General features: G+C 65.0%; 1 protein-coding gene across 3 annotated transcripts; it reads left to right on the top strand.

Moving 5' to 3' along the window:
• The first annotated feature begins 643 nt into the window (after nt 1–643).
• On the top strand, nt 644–18,294 carry SLC6A9 (solute carrier family 6 member 9). 3 transcript variants are annotated; one of them, XM_037404055.1, is made up of 14 exons: nt 644–809; nt 3,235–3,381; nt 11,897–12,053; nt 12,217–12,348; nt 13,461–13,713; nt 13,794–13,926; nt 14,206–14,340; nt 14,421–14,524; nt 14,607–14,844; nt 14,946–15,080; nt 15,428–15,527; nt 15,766–15,866; nt 16,055–16,225; nt 16,458–18,294. In XM_037404055.1, the coding sequence occupies exons 2-14, from the start codon at nt 3,352–3,354 to the stop codon at nt 16,668–16,670; spliced, it is 1,902 nt and encodes a 633-aa protein (XP_037259952.1). In that variant the 5' UTR covers nt 644–809; nt 3,235–3,351; the 3' UTR covers nt 16,671–18,294. The 3 variants fall into 3 exon arrangements, with proteins under 3 accessions (XP_037259952.1, XP_037259954.1, XP_037259955.1); XM_037404057.1 differs by lacking the exon at nt 644–809 and adding an exon at nt 1,700–2,988; XM_037404058.1 differs by lacking the exon at nt 644–809 and adding an exon at nt 1,700–2,940.
• Nucleotides 18,295–18,639: the final 345 nt, after the last annotated feature.

Genomic DNA, 18,639 nt, shown 5'->3' on the forward strand with positions numbered 1-18,639 from the left:
GCAACAGACACATGCACACACACACATGCACACATGTACAACAGTCACACTAACCACATGCATCCTCGCTGGAGCCTGAGGGTTCATCGTGGTGCTGTGCCCTGGCAGAGTGACTCTGTGCAGGTGTTCCTCTGTGTGTGCTTGTAGGTGTGAAAACATGTATGTGTGGATGCACGTTATGCCCTGTATGAGCCTCTTTGTGACCGTATGTCCCATATATGTCCACGTGCCACGTGCCTTTGCAAGCCTGCGTATGCCCCTGGGTGTCCGTGTGCCTGTGGGCTGCATGTGGGCTGCGAGTGCCCAAGTGTGTCAAGTGCTTAGTGTGCCCGTGTGTGCCCGTGTGTGCCCATGTGTGCCGATGTGTGCCGATGCACGCCCATGCATGCAGCGTGCCGGTGTGTGCCCATATGTGCCCGTCTGTGCCATAGGTACCTGCGCTCCCACGCGTGTGCGTGGGCACCATATGTACCCCGAGTGCCCCCAGTGTGCCGAGTGCGCTCTCACGCCCCGCGGGTGCCCGCGCTGCCGGCGGTGCCCGCGCCCCCGGTGCGGGTGCGGATGCCGGAGCGGGGCGCTGGGGAGCGCGGCGCGGCGCGGGGGGCGGAGCGCGGCGGCGGGGGCGAGAGGCGGCGCCAGCCCCCACCGACCTCCAAACTTTCATTAACTCGGCAGCACCGGCGGCGTCGGCGGCTCCGGGCCTGGTACAGCATCGGCACCGGCACCAGTACCGGGCCGGGCGCAGCGTGGCGGTGCTCCCGTGGGCCCACCTGGCGCGGCGGGAGGGGCCGGGCGGCGGCATGGGCACGGTAAGGGGCGCGCATCTCCGCCGGCACCGGGTGCCCGGTCGGGCCGGCAGCCGCGGGAGTACCGGGGATGGGGGCAGCTGCCGGGGAGGGGAGGAGAGGAGAGGGGCGGGGACGGCGGCCGCGAGTGGCTCCGGAGCGGCGGGGACGGGGACATCGGGAGCGGCACCGGCAGCGCCACTGTGAGCAGCACCGGGCGCGGCCACCCGCCGGGACGGTGGCGGGAGCGGGATGCGGAGCGGTCCCGCATCTGTTGCTTTCCCGGCGCAGCGGCGCGGTACCGGCGGAGCGCAGGGGCGCGGCGCGCAGAGCAGGGCTGCCTGCCACTGCAGCTGACCCGGGGGGGCCGCGGGGACCGGGGCGGCCCGGCCCGGTGGCGGGGCGGGGGGGCTGGCGGTAATTTTCCACGGGCATGTGCCGGGGCGGGGCGGCGGAGCAGCCACCACGTGGCGGCTGATGTAACCGGGCCCCCCCCCCCGCCGTGCTGCACCGGGCGGCGGCGGCGGGGGGATGCCGGGCGGCGGGCGAGTGGCGGCGGGCGCTGCCCGGGGGGCCTGCCGCCGGTGCCGCCGCCAGGGATGGGGGGGTGGGGGGGGCAGGGCGGCCCGCTACCCGCCTCCCGCGGGTACCGGGGAGACCTGACTGCGGCGGGCCCGGCGGATGCTGGCGGAGGAAATGGCCTCGCAGGTGGCAATGGCTGCGCCGGTGGCCCGGGGCACCCGCCGGGCGGGAAGGGACCGGGGTGGGGGAGCTGTATCTTGCGACCGGGCATCCGCAGCCTTCCCCTGGGTGCTTTGGGCTGCCTCTCCCGCCGAGGTGTGACACCTCAGCCAGGAGCCCCCGCGGGTGCCCAGGTGTTCCCACTTCCACGGTGCCATCCGTCCTGTCTCTAGGTCGAGCCGCCCTGCCCTCCGAGGTGTCACGGCATTCCGCAGCTCTGAGAGCCGCCCCGCAGCGCCAGTGCTTTGCATCCCCATCCCTGCCTGGCTTTCTCAGGGGATGCTGCAGCCTCAGGCATCCATGCATCCATCCCGTTGCTGCCCTGCATCTGGCTGGGCGCTTGCCTCCTTGTCAGGCTGGGAGCTGAAGCCAGCAGCGTCTATGCAGGCACACAGCTTTATCAGCGCCTGGCAGACCCCGGGGGGAGCGGTGGGCTGTCCACTTGGGCGCTCTGCCTTCCCAGGACACAGAGTGAAGCCCTGGGCTGAATTCAGGGCTGCAGGGTGGGCATAGCCGGTGATAGGTGTGTGGTGGGGAGGAGGTCTGGCCGCTGGCTCTACGCTTCTCACTCTGAGAGGTCCCTGTGCCATGTGAGCAGTCAGCCTTGTGGTAGTGATGACATCTCGGCTCCCCCTGGAAATGCAGCTGCTTCTGGGAAGGGCTTTGGCTGTGGGACGCGTTATCTGCTGACAGCAGCCTGCTTACGCTGGAGGGGCTGTGGCCAGGGCTGGGGGCTCACCCCGCATCCCCTGGCCTCCTGCCCTTTATCTCCACTGCCCGTGCTCCCTCTCCACGGTTTAAGGGCCTCGTGCCCCTCTGGTGATCACTCTAGACCCATGGCAGCCTGGGGATAGGCCCATGGGGTGCTCGACTGCAGGTGGTGGGGGTCAGGGACTCTTGGTGGGGGTTGGGGATCCCTCCCCAGCCAGCAAGGACACCAAGTGCTAGTGTGAGATCTGCAAACATTGATGCTGTTGCACGGACAATCAAACTGGTCTTTGGCAAGAGTGGCTGTCCCTCCTGGTGAGGTCAGGCCCCCGGTGCTCCCTGAGGCTTTCAGCAGCCCCAGGCTGGGGCAGGGGTAGGGGCAGGGAAGGCAGCTGCCCGCGCCTGCACCCTGTCCAGTAGCACCTGGTGCCCGGCAGAGCCCAGCAGCTCAGCCCCCCTGCGCCGCACGTGCATGAGATGCACCGGGGCAGAAGGCAATCGTTTCCCATCTGTGTCCTGCGCGGCAGCTGAGCCCTGCGCTGGCCCCGCTCAGCGCCCAGTCCCGGCGCTGCAGTGTGTCGCAGCCACTTCAGCTCCAGCTCTCGCTGGGGCAGAGCTCGGGCCCTGCTCCTGCCCACAGCCCCTTGTTGCCCACCTGCCGGGAGGCTGACAGCCAGCTGCTTGCAAGGTCGTCTGTCTATACCTGGTAAATCTTTAACTGCTTCTTGGGAAACACCTGGGAGCCGCCGCTCATGTGAGTGCCAGGGGGTTCGTGTGAGTGCCAGGGGTTCGGAGACACTTGGAGTGGGTGGGTGGGAGAGACCACGCTGCCAGCCCACCCAGCCCCAGACCCTGCGTCTGCTGCCAGCCCCGCTCCCATGTGCCCTGCGGGCAGGTATGGGGGCCTGTCACGGCTTCCTGGTGGGAGGGGGAGGCCTGGGGCGGGGATGTGCCCACCCTACCAGTCACGTCTCTCTTGGTGTCTCTCCCCTCTGCCCAGCTTGCTCTGACAGTGGATTGAAGTGCACTCGTGCTGGTGCCGCAGCCAGCGTGACGGAGAGCGGGCAGGCGAGGGACCCTGCGGTGGGCAGCCGCCGCCACACTCCAGCCTCCAGTGATGGCCGATAAGTGCAGCGAGGGGCTGCTGGTAAGTGCTGCGCTGTGGGGAGTGGGCTGGCATGGGCCACTGCCTTGGGGACCCGGAGCACCCAGCGTAGGGAGCAGGACACTGGGACGCCTGTAAGGCTTGGTGCCCCCCTGGGACCCCCAGCTGAGGTTGTGCCACCCTGATGCTCCCGCAGCACAACGACCAGCCTTGTGCCTGCAAGGCTCCCTGGGCGTGGTATCTCGCTGTACCTGGGGATGCTATCGCCCGTCTCAGGCACGCTGCCCAGCCTTATCACCTGCCCCAGCTCTCTGGGCGGGCGGCAAAGGTGGGAAAGCCCCAGCTGGGTGGCTCCTCTGCCTGCTCTCAGCATAGGGCATAGGCACCCCTCTGTGCTGGGTGCCCCCAGAGGGCTACAGTGTGGGGCTGCTTCCCCTTTGCCTCCACCCGGCAGGCTGTCCTGGACAGGGCTGGTAGGATGGTGTACGGGCAGAGCCAGGTTTTTCCAGGCACTAGTGTGATGCCCAGCCCCTCTGTACTTGCAGGCGGTGTGCTGCAGGCTGCTGTGCGCTGCTCTGCGCTCATCAGTGGCAGGAATGGCTTCAGTGCGCCGGGTGGATGTGGGATGCGCTTGGCATGTGTCCGTGTTGGAGGGCTGCAATGGCCCCGTGCTTGTGGCAGCTCTGCTGTGCAAGTGTTTGGTACTTGGGAGCCCTTGAGCTCAGGTTCCTGTGCCGGGCTGCTGTGCTGTGTTGGGCAGGTGAGCCCAGGCTGGGCTTGGCTCTTCCCTTTTTCCCAGTGGATGGGAGCTGAACCATCCGGGCCAACACAATTGTCGGGCCTCCCCTTCCCCAGGGGCTTCCTGAAATAGCTGCACGCTCCAGCCAGAGGGCTGGGAGCCAGGACTTCCCTGGGAAGCCAAGAGCCAGAGGAGCAGTGTCCTCCAGCAGGCGCTTCCAGCACACTTGCGTGTGCGTGGCTCCTTCATTTGCGTGTCCCAGCATGGCCCTGCTGGCTGTGCCTGCAGCAGGGAGCCCAGCACCCATCCTGCCTGCAACGGGCAGTGTGGAGGGTGAAGGTGGCCAGTAGAAGAGGAAGGCAGTTTTCTACAGAAGCCCTTGGCTGGGAATAGGGAGGTGCTGAGGATGTGTCCGGGCTTGATCAGGGATCTGTTATGGGGATGTGCTCCTGCATGTGTGGGGTGCTTGCCATGGCTCTGTGTGGCTGTTGTGTTCTTGACCTGGTTGGAGCAGCTGGCGTTGCACTGGGGCGAGGGCTGAGCCTGGCACCTGCAGCAGGGAGCCAGCCATGGGAGTGCCCACCTGCTGCCGGTCAATCTTTAACCTGCTTCTTGGAAGTACCTGACCAGCCCACCCCAGGGCCAGGGCACGCAGACAGGTGGGAATGGGCAGGGGACCACAGGGTCTGGCACATGCTACGCTGGCCACCCTGGCTTGGAGCCCAGTGCTTCACTATTTGCAGGGTGTAAGGACACCCCTGCACAGGGCATGGGGGATGCTGGTGTGGGGGCTGTGGGGGAAGGCAGAGGTCCCTGTGAGAGCATCCCTGCTCCTGGAGCATCCTCATTCCTGGAGCAATCCCTGCACCATAAGAAAGCCTTGGCAGGAGCTGTGGCAGGACAGGCACTAGCTGCTGAGCTGCCTGGGTCAGTGAGGAAGGGAGGTAATCTCCCTGGCCTGCCTCCAGGGCTCTGCCAGTCACCTGGTAAAGTGCAGTTCCTGCCTGTCCTCTCATCCCTGCCTGCAGGTGCAGCTCCCGCCACCGCTGCCCCCAGCCCAGTTGGGCTCCCGCAATGCAACCCCTGCCCAGGGATGTGTGTGCAACGCCTGGGGCCGCGGTGGGACTCGGGGTGCCTGCTGTGCCCTGCCTGGGGAAGGACAGGGTTTGATGGAGGCAGCAGCTGGGTGATGTGCAGCTGTGCCTCAGTTTCCCCACCTGTGGGCTGGGGCCTGCTCTTTCCCGTTGGTTTGGGTGTGACAAGGGTGCTGTGTCTTGCTTTTGCAAGCTCTGCGTTTTGTTGATGGCTCTGGGAAGCTCTGCATGCTCACTCCAAAACAACAGGCAGAAGGGTGGGCAGTGCCCCCCTACCACTCCCAAGCCCTGCAGATGCCCTGTCAGTGGGCGGCCAACAGGGTGCAGGGCAGCTCCTGGGGCTGGGTCAGTTCCTGTGTGACCAGTCAGGAGGGTCCCCGTGGCGCCACAGAGGAGTGGGAAGGGTCAGACAGCCTCTCTGTCCCTGGCCTTTAAGAACATTTTGTTTTGTTCTCCTCAGGGCACTTTGTTCAGGCTCCAGCAGTACCCGTGGCTCCTGACTCCCGGGCTGCCTTGCTGGCACGGTCGGGCAGCCTTTAGCCACGGGGCACCCCGCTCAGGTGGGCTCCTGCCATCGCCCCAGCCCAACCTGGGCAGACAATGGGGAGCCACTGCCACAGCACTGCTGGGGATTAAGGGCTGGGAAGGTGGGGGGGCCCTGCCTGTCCCAGACACCCCCAGCAGCGTGGTGCCACTGGCCAGTGGCTGCGGGCAGGGGAGCCAGTGGAGCTGCGGAAGTGGTTCTTGGCTCCAGGAGCCCTTCCTGGAATACCAAGGGGCAGTGATGGGGAGGGGGGGGAGGCAGCACAGGATTTTTCTGCCTGAATGCCCTGGGAGAATCATGTCTGCCCCGGGAGAAAGGGGCTGGAGAAAGGCAGCCCTGGTGGAAGCACCTGGCTGGGGGATGGTCCCTGGGCATCACCCCTGCCCCAGGCACCCTACAGCCCTGCTCGGGGACAGGATGACAGGGGCTGGAAGACCCACAGCCACCCTCAATACACCTATTGCCTCTGCATCTCAGCCCCAGCACTGCCAGCCAGTTGGTGTGGGACTGGGATGCCAGGGGAGGTGAGGGTCCTGCTGTGGGCCCTTCATTAGCAGCAGTGTGTGCCCGTAGGGCTGGCAGTGACCTCTGCCTGCCTTCTGGCCAGGCTGCCAGTGGAGCAGCACTGTGCTCCCGTGGGCTGGCACAGGGCCTGGCATCCCTGGGATGGGACGGTGGGTCCCGTGGTGCTGTGCTCAGGCTGCTGCTAGGGGCACGGGGAGGGGGGCACTGTGCCTGGGGCAAGACATCGTGGTAGTGACATGCAGGTGGCCTAGGCAAAGTGATGTGGTCAAACTGGGCATAGAGGGTTGCTTGTGTGGGCACCTTGCAGAGTGTTGGGGCACAGAAGGTGCCTGGCCGCATGTTGGGCAGGACAGGTGGCTGAGCTGGCTGGGCAGGGCTGGAGTCACTGGCTGGCACAGCGTGGGGTGGCTCTGGCCTTGCACATGTCCCAGGGGGGTCATGCTTGGATACTGCCATCCCATGGATAGGGCATGTCCCAAGCTACTGGGTGGCCAGTGCAGGAGGGGACAGGGACAAGCACTAGGTGCTGGTGCACGAGGGGCCAAGCACCCGCCTGCACACGTGTGCTGTTCATGTGCATGCCTGCGGCCATTGCTGCCCAGACCCCAGATGGTCGCCCGAAAGCGCCGTCCTGTCCCCCCGCCCTTGGCGCACCATCACGCCTCGCTGGCGCCTTGGCCACGCTCCCCAGCCGGGGCACAGGGCTGGGAGCAGCTGGGGCACCCCGAGCCTGGCTGAGGGGCACCCTGCGCCTGCCATCCTGTGGGACGCAGCACCCCGCTGGGGTCCCACCCCTCCCTAGCAAGGGGGCGAGCAGGGAGGCTGCGGAGTGCCCGGGTGGCAGGGGGGTCATGGCACAGCCCTCCTGCCAGCCAGATGGTCCCCCGTGGGGCAGTGACCTTTCAAGGGTTGCCATGGAGACCCCATGATGTCGCCAGTGGTATGACGTCAGAGTAGTGTGGCACCAGGCTGGGGATGTGTCAGCAGGCAGGCTTGTCCCCATGCCCCCATCCGCCAGCGGGGCCATGCCTGGTCCTCACAGCCCTCAGGTGCCCAGGGTTGGGGTCAGGTGTGTGGGGCTGGGGACACTGGGGTATGGAACGGCAGGCTCCAAGGGGACGTGGCCCCCTGCCACACTCCAAACACAGGTCCCGGCCCTGGCCAGACGGGCAGCAGTGCCCGCAGGGAGGGCAGCGCTGCCCGCTGAAGCATGCGGGGCTGTGAGCAGCTGGACCCCGCTAATGAGGCCTCATTAAGCATGACAGGGCTCAGCCCGCTGTGCAGCTTGCCCTGCCTGAGCCTGCCAGGGCAGGCACCTGGCTCACGGGGGCACGGCTCGTGGTGGGGGGAAACTGAGGCATAAGGGTCCCTGGGCAGGCAGGGGTGGTGCTGGGGCAGGCAGCGTGGTGGGGTGCCGGTGCTGCGGCGGCGTGGCTGGCGAGGGGCTGAGCCTGGCTGGGAGGCAAGTGGGGAGCAGTGCCAAGCACTGGAGGCAGCGAGTGGGGGGAGGCAGGCGGGCGGCTGCTGCACCAGAGCCCAAGGTGCCAATGAAGCTAGGGACTCGCCGAGCCGGCCAGCCTGTCCCTCTGGATGGTGGCTGTGGGCAGCCGGGCCCCCTCTGGCCCCCTCAGCAGGTCAGTGGGGAGCTGAGAGCAGGGTCTCAGTCTGGGGGGCAGAGTGGGGGGGTCAGGGTGGGTGGCGGCCACGCCAGCGCTGTCACCCCCCTACCGTGGCTTTCCAAGCCCCTTTGTGCCAGCTCCGGGGTGATGGGCCTGCAGGGCAGAGCCACAGCTGCAGCTTTGTGCTGTGGGATGCTGGAGAGGCACCCCGAAGCCCCACAGCCAGGGATGTGGGGTGCTCCAGGGGATGGAGGGCACAGTGTGGCACCAACCCCCTCCATGGCCTCGGCTGTGTTGGTTGCCGGACGGTTGCGTGTTCATTAACTCTGGAACCTACTGATTGCAAGAGAGGTGCACAGCACCCCTTTGCCTTGCTCAGTGCTGCAGGGGCAGAGGCTAGCAAAGATCCCCCCCCCCGCCCCATTTCATGGGCATCAGTCAAAGTTTGCCCTGTCCTCCCATGGCACCCCAGGGATGGGCTGGTGCTGCTGCAGATGGCTGGCAGAGCACACTCAGGGCTGTTGGTGGGGCTGGGCAGCCTCCCTGCGTTGCAGGGTGGTCGGGACTGTGTTGCACTGCTGAGGGGTCCCGGGATCTGGACATCCCCCTCAGCACTGTGTCACCCTGCCCCTGGGAGTGCCCCCATGCTGTACCTCTGCTGCACCGGGGCAGGGGCGAACACAGGGCTGGGCACCGCAGAGAGAGGGCAGGGATAGCTCGGATGTGCCGGTGGGGCTGGCAGAGCCGGGACGGGCAAGCTGGCAGGTCACGGCAGGCTCTGGTGCAGGGCTGGCACTTGTGGGCTCATTATCCCATGTGCCAGGGACAAGGAGTGCAGGACCTGATTATAGTCCCCCTCCCCAGCACCCAGAATCTGTGGACAGCCAGCAAGTGTCCCCAGGACACCCCAGTCCATGTCACTCCATCCCTGGGGACCCCTGTCCCAGGCTGGGGTTCCCCTACGCCAGGCATCTGGCACCCCAGTTCCCTGCCCTGGAAGAGCTGCTATTTTGGCAAACAATGTAATTAGCATCTATTTGTATCTTCCGTCCCTGCTTTGCCCAGCCATGACTTCATTGCCATGGATGTGGCAAAGAGCAATGACATCAGGCTGATGACATCAGGGCTGACTGGTACCCTGCATTGGCATTGCAGGAGCAGCCCTGGCACCCAGTTAGGAGGCTGGGGAAGGAACTGGGGGTCTCTCACTGGTTCGAGGGGGGGCTGGATAAGGCTGATACCCGATGGAGTGCTTCTGCTGGGCTTAAATACCTCTGTGGGGGCAGTCTGAGTGGAGGGAAGAAGAGGGGGGCACCATGCTGGAGATGCCTCCCATGGGGACATCCCCTCCCCGCATCAACTCTGCCACTGCCATGAGCTTCCCAGCCATAAATCAGGGCCCTTTCGGGTAGTGGGGGGCATCCGGGCACCCCAGCCAAGCTGTCATTGTGAGAGGCAATGCTGCTTAGCATGAGAAAGGCTCCGGTGCCAGGCAGTGTGATGGATGATGCCTGCTTTGCTTTGCTGGGCTGGGGAAGCTTTGGCCATATGGGGAGGGGGGTCCCTGGGGAAAGGGGAGAAAGGATGCCCTGGGCACCCTGAACATCTCCGAAGGTGGGTGCGGGACATCTCCAAAGGGGATGTTTGGGGTGCCCGGAACATCCTTCTTCCTCCCCCCCACGCCGCCTCCCGCTATATTTTCACTCAAGCCAGGCATCTTTTGGAGCTGCATGGGCGTATGTGCATGGAAAATGCAGGGTCTGGGAGCAGGACCGCCCTTTCCAGGGGCTTGCATCCGTGCTGGGGGGCAGCTCGCCCTTTGCAGCCCAGCTCTGTCCCATCCCCACAGCAGGGAGGGATGTTGTCTCATCTTCCTGGACACCTGGGTTCTCGGTGTGCGTCCCCCTCTTTTACCAAGTGGGGTTGGGAGGACAGTTAATGACTGTAAAGGACAGGCTGACCTTCCCAGATTTGGGGAGAGGAGGGGTGGTAGCAAGCTGATGGGTGAGCCCGCAAGTGTTTGCGCACGTGTGCATGCTTGTGCACGCATGGGCACACGTGGCTGCCCCCTTACTGGGGACAAGTGCGGCAAAGCCCAGCACTGTAGGAAAGGTGGGGGGGGGGAGGGGGGGGCACAGAGGCCTGGTGCTCTCGTTGCACTGGTACCAAGCAGCTCAAGGCTGGTGTGCCCCATTGCATGGGGGTGAAGCCATGCCAGGGTCACCCGAGCAGAGGGTTAGCCCTCTGGCTTTAGGACAGGGATGAGGTCCTCTGTGGGCATCGGGGCTCCAGACTGACCCAGCGCCATGCACTGTGTCTTCCCCCCTCGACCAGACCCTTTGTCAGGGAGGCTGGAACATTGCCCCCTCTCCTGCTGGCCGTGCTGCTCATTAGGAACCTCGTTAGTGCGAGCAGCTTAATCAGAGGCTTCTCGATCGGATCAGCCTCATGGAGCGGGCAGTGTGCCCTAGTGTGGGGACAGTGCTAGTGTCCTGTCCCCCAACCCAGGGTACCCCCTCAGTCCCACTCCCACTCAGCACCCCACAGGAGACTCCCCCAGCACCCAGGGCTGCTGTGAGCTCATTTCTGACAGTCTTTGCCCACAGGCTGTGGCGTGGGCACCCTGGTACCCTGACTGGGCATGGCCAGCATGTCTTCCCTATTGCCCTGCCCAAAGCGCCCAGTGATCTGACCGCCCCCCCCATCGCCCCTCTCCCCAGCCCTGCACTCCAGCAGCCCCCCCGTGGCCCCCGGCGCGTGCAGGCCCCGCTTGTAGCAGATGGCTTTGTTTGGCAGCGCAGTGCCGGAGTCGCCGGGCATCACGTCCCGGCTGTGCCGGCCCTAATCGAATGATACGGTTAGGTGCACCGTGCCTGCTGCCTGCACCCCGCCGGCGTGAGCAGATCCAAAGCGACGGCTCCCATTTGTGGCCCGCTCGCTGACGGCATCAGCCATCGTGGGGGGCACATGGCAGGGATGCAGCGGGGGGAGCAGCGTGAGTGGGCATGGGTGTGGGCATGGGGTGTCCATGGTGGTGGAGAGACTGTCACTGTGGAGCTCCAGTGTGCTCCTAGGGCTGCCGGCACCCCATGCTGCTCCCGTAGGGTCACGGACTGACCGGCACTCCCATCCTGTGTACCCATCACCTGGCCTTGGGTGGAGAAGGCAGGGTTTGGGGTACTTGCAGCACCCCAGAAATGCCATCTGCCCTCAGCCCAACCTGCCAGAGCTCTGTAGCATCTGGGCAAAACATTAGCATGAGCCCAGGGCCGTGCTGGGATGGAGCCATGGGGTGATGGGTGCCATCTCTGCTGGGGGTGATGGGTGCTTATCCCTGTTGTTGTTGTTGGCTCCGGTGTGAGCTCGCATTGTGTGGCAGCCTGCACAAAGCGCCCTTTCTTGCCCCTGTCTGACCCCCTCCCCCCAGGTCCCCTGCAGTGAGGGATGGCTGGGCACTGGGGCTGTCCCGCTTAGGGGACTCAGTTGCATGGGACCCCCTGCCCTGGTGCTGCCCTGAGTACGGTGCCCTCACTGGTGACTGAGCTGGCAGCAGGACCCCAGGGGCAGTAGGGTGCCTTTCCCAGGAGGCACCCAGCCCCCCGCCTGCTCTGGTCACTGCACCCCACTACCCATTGAGGGGGGGGCCCTGCTTCACCCCGGGGGTCCCACCATTTTCGCCCAGCCGTGGACAGCGGCCACCCAGCGGGACCTCTCTTGCTGGGCGCAGGGAGGAGGGGGCACGGGAACAGAGGCCCCTTTGTGCTCAGGCGCCCGGACCTGCTTTGTATGAGTTGCAGGCTCTTCCTTCGCTGCAGCCGGGCTCTGGGCAGAGCTATTCATCGGGGGGGGCGCTGCCACCGCTGCCCTCCCCCTCCTTGGCACTGCCTGTGCGTGGCGGGATGGGGGGGACACTGGCATGAGGGAGGGATGGGGAAGGATGCTGGGGACCACCCGGCCCCGCTTGGCGGCCGTCGCCCCTCCGATGGGGCCGGCAGGGGCGTTCCTGGTTGACGCATCCCACGGCATCTCTCCACAGAATGGTGCTGTGCCCGGGGAGCGGGGCAAGCTGGACAAGAGCGTCAAGCGTGGCAACTGGGGCAACCAGATCGAGTTTGTGCTGACCAGCGTGGGCTACGCCGTGGGGCTGGGCAACGTCTGGCGCTTCCCGTACCTCTGCTACCGCAATGGGGGAGGTGGGTGTCGGGGGAATGGGGTGCCTCAGGGCAGGGGTGGGGGTGAGTGCTCCAGCCCTGTGCAGTGCTTGTCAGCCCCAGGCTTGTGGGGTGATGCAGGGCATGGGGAGCACAGCTGTGCCCAGGGCCATTGCCCACTCACCCTCTGGTTGCTGCCCGCCAGGTGCCTTCATGTTCCCCTACTTCATCATGCTGGTGTTTTGCGGCATCCCCCTCTTCTTCATGGAGCTCTCCTTTGGGCAGTTCGCCAGCCAGGGCTGTCTTGGCGTCTGGAGGGTCAGCCCCATGTTCAAAGGTAAGGAGCTGCCTGTCCCCACCAGCAGACACCAACATGGGACACCCGCCAGCACATGGTACGGCCCCTGCACACCCTGTGTGTCCCCTGCACGCACACCTCCGGCACATCACGTGGCCCTGTGCAGGCACCTGCAGCTTGCACAGTCCTCCATATGTGTGCATTGCACATGTATCACTGCCTGTATGGCACAGGGCCCGTGCGCATGCCCACTCCAGGCTGCATTCCCTTGCACACAGCTCGCCTGGCATCCCCCTGCACGCATTACACATGTCCCTTCACACGCAATGCATCTCCTGCGCATACCCAGCCCTGCACTGGCATCCGCTGCAGGCATTACACACACATCCCTGCTCAGGCCACACGTGTCCCCAGTGTGTCACTCTTGCAGAGTCCAGTCAGGCCCCCTGAACAGGCTGTGGGCACCCATGGCCTCTCTGGCTGTGGGCACGCTCCTGTGGTCCTCTCCCTGCGCTATAGGGTGCTGTGCCCACATGCGTGCTGTCCATGCTCAGAGCTTGCCCTGCCATGGCTGGACTGTGCTGCTGGTGCACCACCCGGCACATCGGTGTGCTCCCATGCTGCTGGCTGCTCTGGCACATGCCTGCGTGCTGCCTTCTGGGTGATGTGTTCACATCACAGCTGAGTGGGGGCAGCTCATGCACATGCTTCTGTGTGCTCTGCACCATGGTGTGCTCAGCCTAGGGGTGCATTTCCCCTGTGCTTGTGTCACCTCTGTCACATGCCACCAGGTAGCTGCAGCCCTAAAGTCACCATAGCCAGGAGAGACCCCCACCCAGTGGTTTTCTAGGGCTGCAGCCCCTAGGAGTTTGCCTGCAGCCTTGCAGGCCATGCATCCCCTGCGCATTGCCACATGTCCCAGGGGACCCTCAGCATGACCAGGCTTGCTTGGAGGTGAGGATCCCATGCATAGTGGTCCCCAGCCCAGTGCCACAGCCAGGACCCAAGCCACAGAGCGGCTGCAAGGCTGCTGCTGGCAGTGCCGCATGCTGCCTGCCCCCGCTGTGCCAACGCCAGAACCCCCTGTGCTGCGTGCCATGCCCCTGCCGTGCCGCACCATGCCGCTCACCGCTCCCTGGTGCTGTTCCCAGGCGTGGGCTACGGGATGATGGTGGTGTCCACATACATCGGGATCTACTACAACGTGGTGATCTGTATTGCCTTCTACTACTTCTTTGTGTCCATGACGCGCGTGCTGCCCTGGACATACTGCAGCAACGCCTGGAACACGCCCGACTGCGTGGGGGTGCTGGACGGGAACCTCTCCAGCCGCGCCGCCCTCAACCTCACCCGCCTCCTCAACACCACCCAGAAGCGCACCAGCCCCAGCGAGGAGTACTGGAGGTACTGGGGATGGGACGTGGGACAGGTGAGGGGATGGTGGCAGGGTCCCGCTGACATCCACTGTCCCCCTCCCCATGCAGGAGGTACGTGCTGGACCTGTCGGATGACATCGGGAACCTGGGCGAGGTGCGGCTGCCCCTGCTGGGCTGCCTCGGCGTCTCCTGGGTCGTGGTCTTCCTCTGCCTCATCAAGGGTGTCAAGTCCTCTGGGAAGGTACCCACGTGCACCCCGCCCCCCCGGCTGTGGTGGCCATGACCCTCCCCTATTGGGAATGTCGCTCCCACTGTGGACATGGCCCCACCGCTTCTGGGCACAGCCCCTCCTAGCCCGCCGCCCTGTGCATGCTCCCCACTCCCCACTCCGGGGACCCACTCAGGACCATAACCCCTCCCCTGGCCCGTAGCCCCTCCCCCAGTCCACAGTCATGCCCCTTTCAGACCACGCCCTTTGTCCCCTCCCCCGGCCCCCCACCACTGAGGTGTCACCCCACAGGTGGTGTACTTCACGGCCACCTTCCCCTACGTGGTGCTCACCATCCTCTTCGTGCGCGGCATCACGCTGGAGGGGGCCCTCACCGGCATCATGTACTACCTGACGCCCCAGTGGGACAAGATCCTCAACGCCAAGGTGAGCGGGGACAGCGGGTGGTGGGTGGCCAGGGAGGAGCAGGGCTGCAGGGCACAGGGCTGACCACCCCACTGCTGCAGGTGTGGGGTGATGCGGCCTCACAGATCTTCTACTCGCTGGGCTGCGCCTGGGGTGGTCTCATCACCATGGCCTCCTACAACAAGTTCCACAACAACTGCTACCGGTGAGTGCCCTACCACGGCCCGCCACCCCAGCCCCCTGCTGCCTCTCAGGCCTACAGACAGCCCTGACCCCTCTCCCTGCAGGGACAGCATCATCATCAGCATCACCAACTGCGCCACCAGCGTCTACGCCGGCTTTGTCATCTTCTCCATCCTGGGCTTCATGGCCAACCACCTGGGCGTGGATGTCTCCAAGGTGGCTGACCATGGCCCTGGCCTGGCCTTTGTTGCCTACCCCGAAGCCCTCACGTTGCTCCCCATCTCACCCCTCTGGTCCATCCTTTTCTTCTTCATGCTCATCCTCCTGGGGCTGGGTACACAGGTAGGTCGTGGTGGGGCAGCATGGTAGCACCAGTGCGTTGGGATGGGGTGGCATGGTGGGGCCAAGGCGGTGACATCCTGCCCCCTCTGTCCCACGCACAGTTCTGCCTGCTGGAGACACTGGTCACAGCCATCGTGGATGAGGTGGGCAACGAGTGGATCATCCGCAGGAAGACCTTTGTGACGCTGGGGGTGGCTGTGGCAGGCTTCCTGCTGGGCATCCCGCTCACCACGCAGGTAGGTGACCATAGGACTGTGGTGACAGGGTGTGATTGCCATGGCAGCCTTGCTTTGCTGACACCACCAGCTGTATCCATTGTTGCCATGGTGGTGGTAACACCCAGTGCCTGGTGTTGCCATGCCAACCCTGGTGACAGCATCCAGACTAAGCAATGGTATCTGGTATCTGTATCCGGACTAAGTGTCACCATGCTGACCCTGGCATCGGGTGCTGCCATGCCAACCATGGTGGTGGGATCCGGGCTGTGTGTTGCCATGCCAGCCCTGGCAGCGTGGCTGTGCCGTTGCTCTGCCGATGGCAGCGGTACAGCTGAGGCAGCTGTGTCAATGGGTGCCTCTTGCAGGCGGGCATCTACTGGCTCCTGCTGATGGACAACTACGCCGCCAGCTTCTCCCTGGTCATCATCTCCTGCATCATGTGCGTGGCCATCATGTACATCTACGGTAGGTGCAACTGCCTACGGCCAGTTGGCCAGCAGGGCTGCCCCTGCCAACTGGTGGGCTAACTTCTAGCTAGTCATTGTCTTGCTGTGGGGTAACTGGCAAGGCCATTGGCCAGTTGGGCAGCTCTGACCTGGTGGATCCCACCACCTGGGTCTGGAGCTGGTGCTGGGCAGGGGTGGGTGGGGGCTTGGGGTCCCAGCCCAGCAATGCAGGGGCTGATAGTCACTTGTTCCCCCAGGGCACCACAACTACTTCAAGGACATTGAGATGATGCTGGGCTTCCCACCCCCGCTCTTCTTCCAGATCTGCTGGCGCTTCATCTCGCCCGCCATCATCTTTGTGAGCATCGTGACCATGGGGCACAGGGCCATGGGAGAAGGGGGCTGGGAGCCTACCTGGTCACCCCACATACCCACCCTGGGGAGGGATGCAGGGAGCGGCAGGGATGGGGCAGAGCAGGGTGATTGTGGAGGGCACAGAGCAGGCTGGCTGCTCCCCACTGGCTGATCCTGCCTGTCCCTCCCCAGTTCATCCTGGTCTTCACAGTGATCCAGTACCGGCCCATCTCCTACAACGATTACGTCTACCCCACCTGGGCCATCAGCATCGGCTTCCTCATGGCACTCTCCTCCGTCATCTGCATCCCCATCTACGCCATCTACAAAGTGTGCTGCTCCGAGGGGGACACGCTGCTGGAGGTGGGTGGCTAGGGGCTAGACCGCCTTGTTCGTGTCCCACCTGGAGCTGCCTGCAAGGCTGTCCCCAACCCCACCGGAGCTGTCAGCACCCCGCAGCGGCTGTGTGCAGGCAGCATCCATGGGGCACCCCCGCCTCTGGGTACCCTGGGAGCCACTGGCATGTTGGGGCAGGCTGGGGTGGCGGAACATGGTGGGTGCTAACCCTGTCCCCATCCTCTCCCTCTCTCTCTAGCGCTTGAAAAACGCTACCAAGGCAAGCAAGGACTGGGGCCCAGCACTGGTAGAGCACCGCAGCGGGCGCTACGCCCCGGCGTTCAGCCCCTCCACCGAGTCCCATCTGGAGGTGCAGCCCCTGCAGCCAGAGAAGGGTCGGAGCGAGGCAGCGGCTGCCTCCCCCGTGCAGGGCAGCAACGGCTCAGCCCACAGCCAGGACTCCAGACTGTGACCCCCTGCCGTCCCCGCACCCCCTCTAACCCCTCCCGCGCGGTGACACTTTCGCACCTTCCGCTGGCGGAGCCTGGCTCCGGGCTGCACCGGACCGCAGGGGGCTCTCAGCGCCTGACCCCGAGACCCCCCACGCCTTGCCGGTTAACCCCCCCTGCCCCCCCCCGTGGCGTTCGTTAACCCTCATGTTTACGGTAACCTTTGTGCGCGACGCTGGGACAAGAGAGGAGGGGGCACAGCCCCAGGAGGGCCGGGAGCCAGAGGCACTTTGCGGGGGCCCTGCCCCAGGGGGATGCACAGGATGGGGGGCAGGATGCCCCCTGGCTCCCAGCCCCCTCACAGCCAGGCAGCCTGCCCCACCGTGGGGCACAGTCCTGGCCCACCCGTGGGGAGGGCGTGGGGTGGGACCAGGGCTGGGGCATGCCAGGGCTGCCCGTGGCCGCCCCAAGCTGTGTGTGCACAGGGCCGTCGTGGCAGGGTTTGGCACCGCAGGACCCCCAGCCCACGTGGGCACCCACTGTGGCTCAGAGCCTGCAGGGTCCCACGGGTGGCCGTGCCAAGCACCAGGCCAGCAGAGGGAGACGGGGGCAAGCACAGTGTCCGCATGGGCAGCGGGATCCCATGGTACAAGACACGAGCACTTAGAGCACAGGTGTGCGTGCATGTGTGTGTCCCTTACCCATAGATGCGGTATGGGCATGCATGTCACGTACACGGGCACACATGGGCACACATGCACGGTACCCCAGGGCTGTGCAAGGTGGTGAGCTGGTGTGCCTCCTCCATGCATCACTCCACCCCCACGGCCCCGTTGAGGGGCTGTGGGTGCCACCTTGGGGGCCAGGCATTAACCTGCTAAGCTGGGCACAGCCACATGCAGCGTGGGCACAGTTTAGTGCTCCTGCCTGCCCCATGGCAGGGCAGGAGGCTGGGGAGTACTTCAGCCTGGCTCGGGGGGGTGATGGGCCAAGGCCATGGTCCAGCTCTCCCCAGCAGCCCCGGCATGGGCAAGGGGGACCTTCCATGGTGCTAAGGGGGAGCAGGATGGACTGCCCCCCTGCCCCCCTGCAGCTGCTGCTAGCAAGAAGTACCAGCGGAGACACGGAGGGCTGCACCAGCCTACTTGCTCCAAGCCATCAGGGGATGCTCGGTCTCCAACCAGTATTAGTGGAGCAGGATGCACTGGCAAAGGCCAGGCAACTTTAAATGTCTTCCAGCTCCAACCAAAGGGCTTGGAGCTCTTGATTTAGGGTGGCCGGGGTGAGACCCTTCCCACTCTGCTGCCCCCCCTCCCAGCCAGTGCTCTGCACTCCCTATGCCACAGCCTTGAGGCTGACACAGGGGCACAGCGCGGCTTGGTACGGTGGCTGGAGGCAGTGGGCACTGAGCCCTGGCAGGATGTTCCAGCTCCCCTGTTCCCGTCCCGAGCCCCCCGCCGTGCCGTGGCGAGGGGCGCAGGTTCCCGCATGGTGCCCGTGCCCTGCCCCACGTGTCACGCCGCTACTCTTCACCTCTAATTGTTAGCAATAACGCACGCGTCCCTGGGCAGCACTGCCTGTGCCAGTGTCTCTCCCGGTGTAGAGTTCTAAAGTATCCTAGATTTTAATGAGATTTATATTCCTGAGGCTGTGTCCCACTGTGCCCTTCTTTGGGGACCCTGGTGGGGGTGCGGGTTGGAGAGTGGGGGACCATGTCCCATGGGTGCAGCCTTTTTCCCCTTGCATGCCCTGCACTGACACTGAGCAGCCAGACTGGGCAAGGGGGAATGCTCCCTTGGACCTACGAAACCAGCTGGAGTTAAGGCATAAGGTGGGGGACAGGGGCCTGTCCCTGCTGGGGGAGAGCATTGTCCCCAAGGGCAGGGAGGTGCAGCAAGCATCCATGGCATGGTGACAGCAGCCAGCTTTGCCCCATGCGTGCCCTGGGCACCTTGCGGGGCAGGGATGCCCCAGTGCTGCTCCATGGCTGGG

The sequence above is a fragment of the Falco rusticolus genome, chromosome 11, assembly GCF_015220075.1.
Source record: "Falco rusticolus isolate bFalRus1 chromosome 11, bFalRus1.pri, whole genome shotgun sequence".
Lineage (NCBI taxonomy): Eukaryota > Metazoa > Chordata > Aves > Falconiformes > Falconidae > Falco > Falco rusticolus.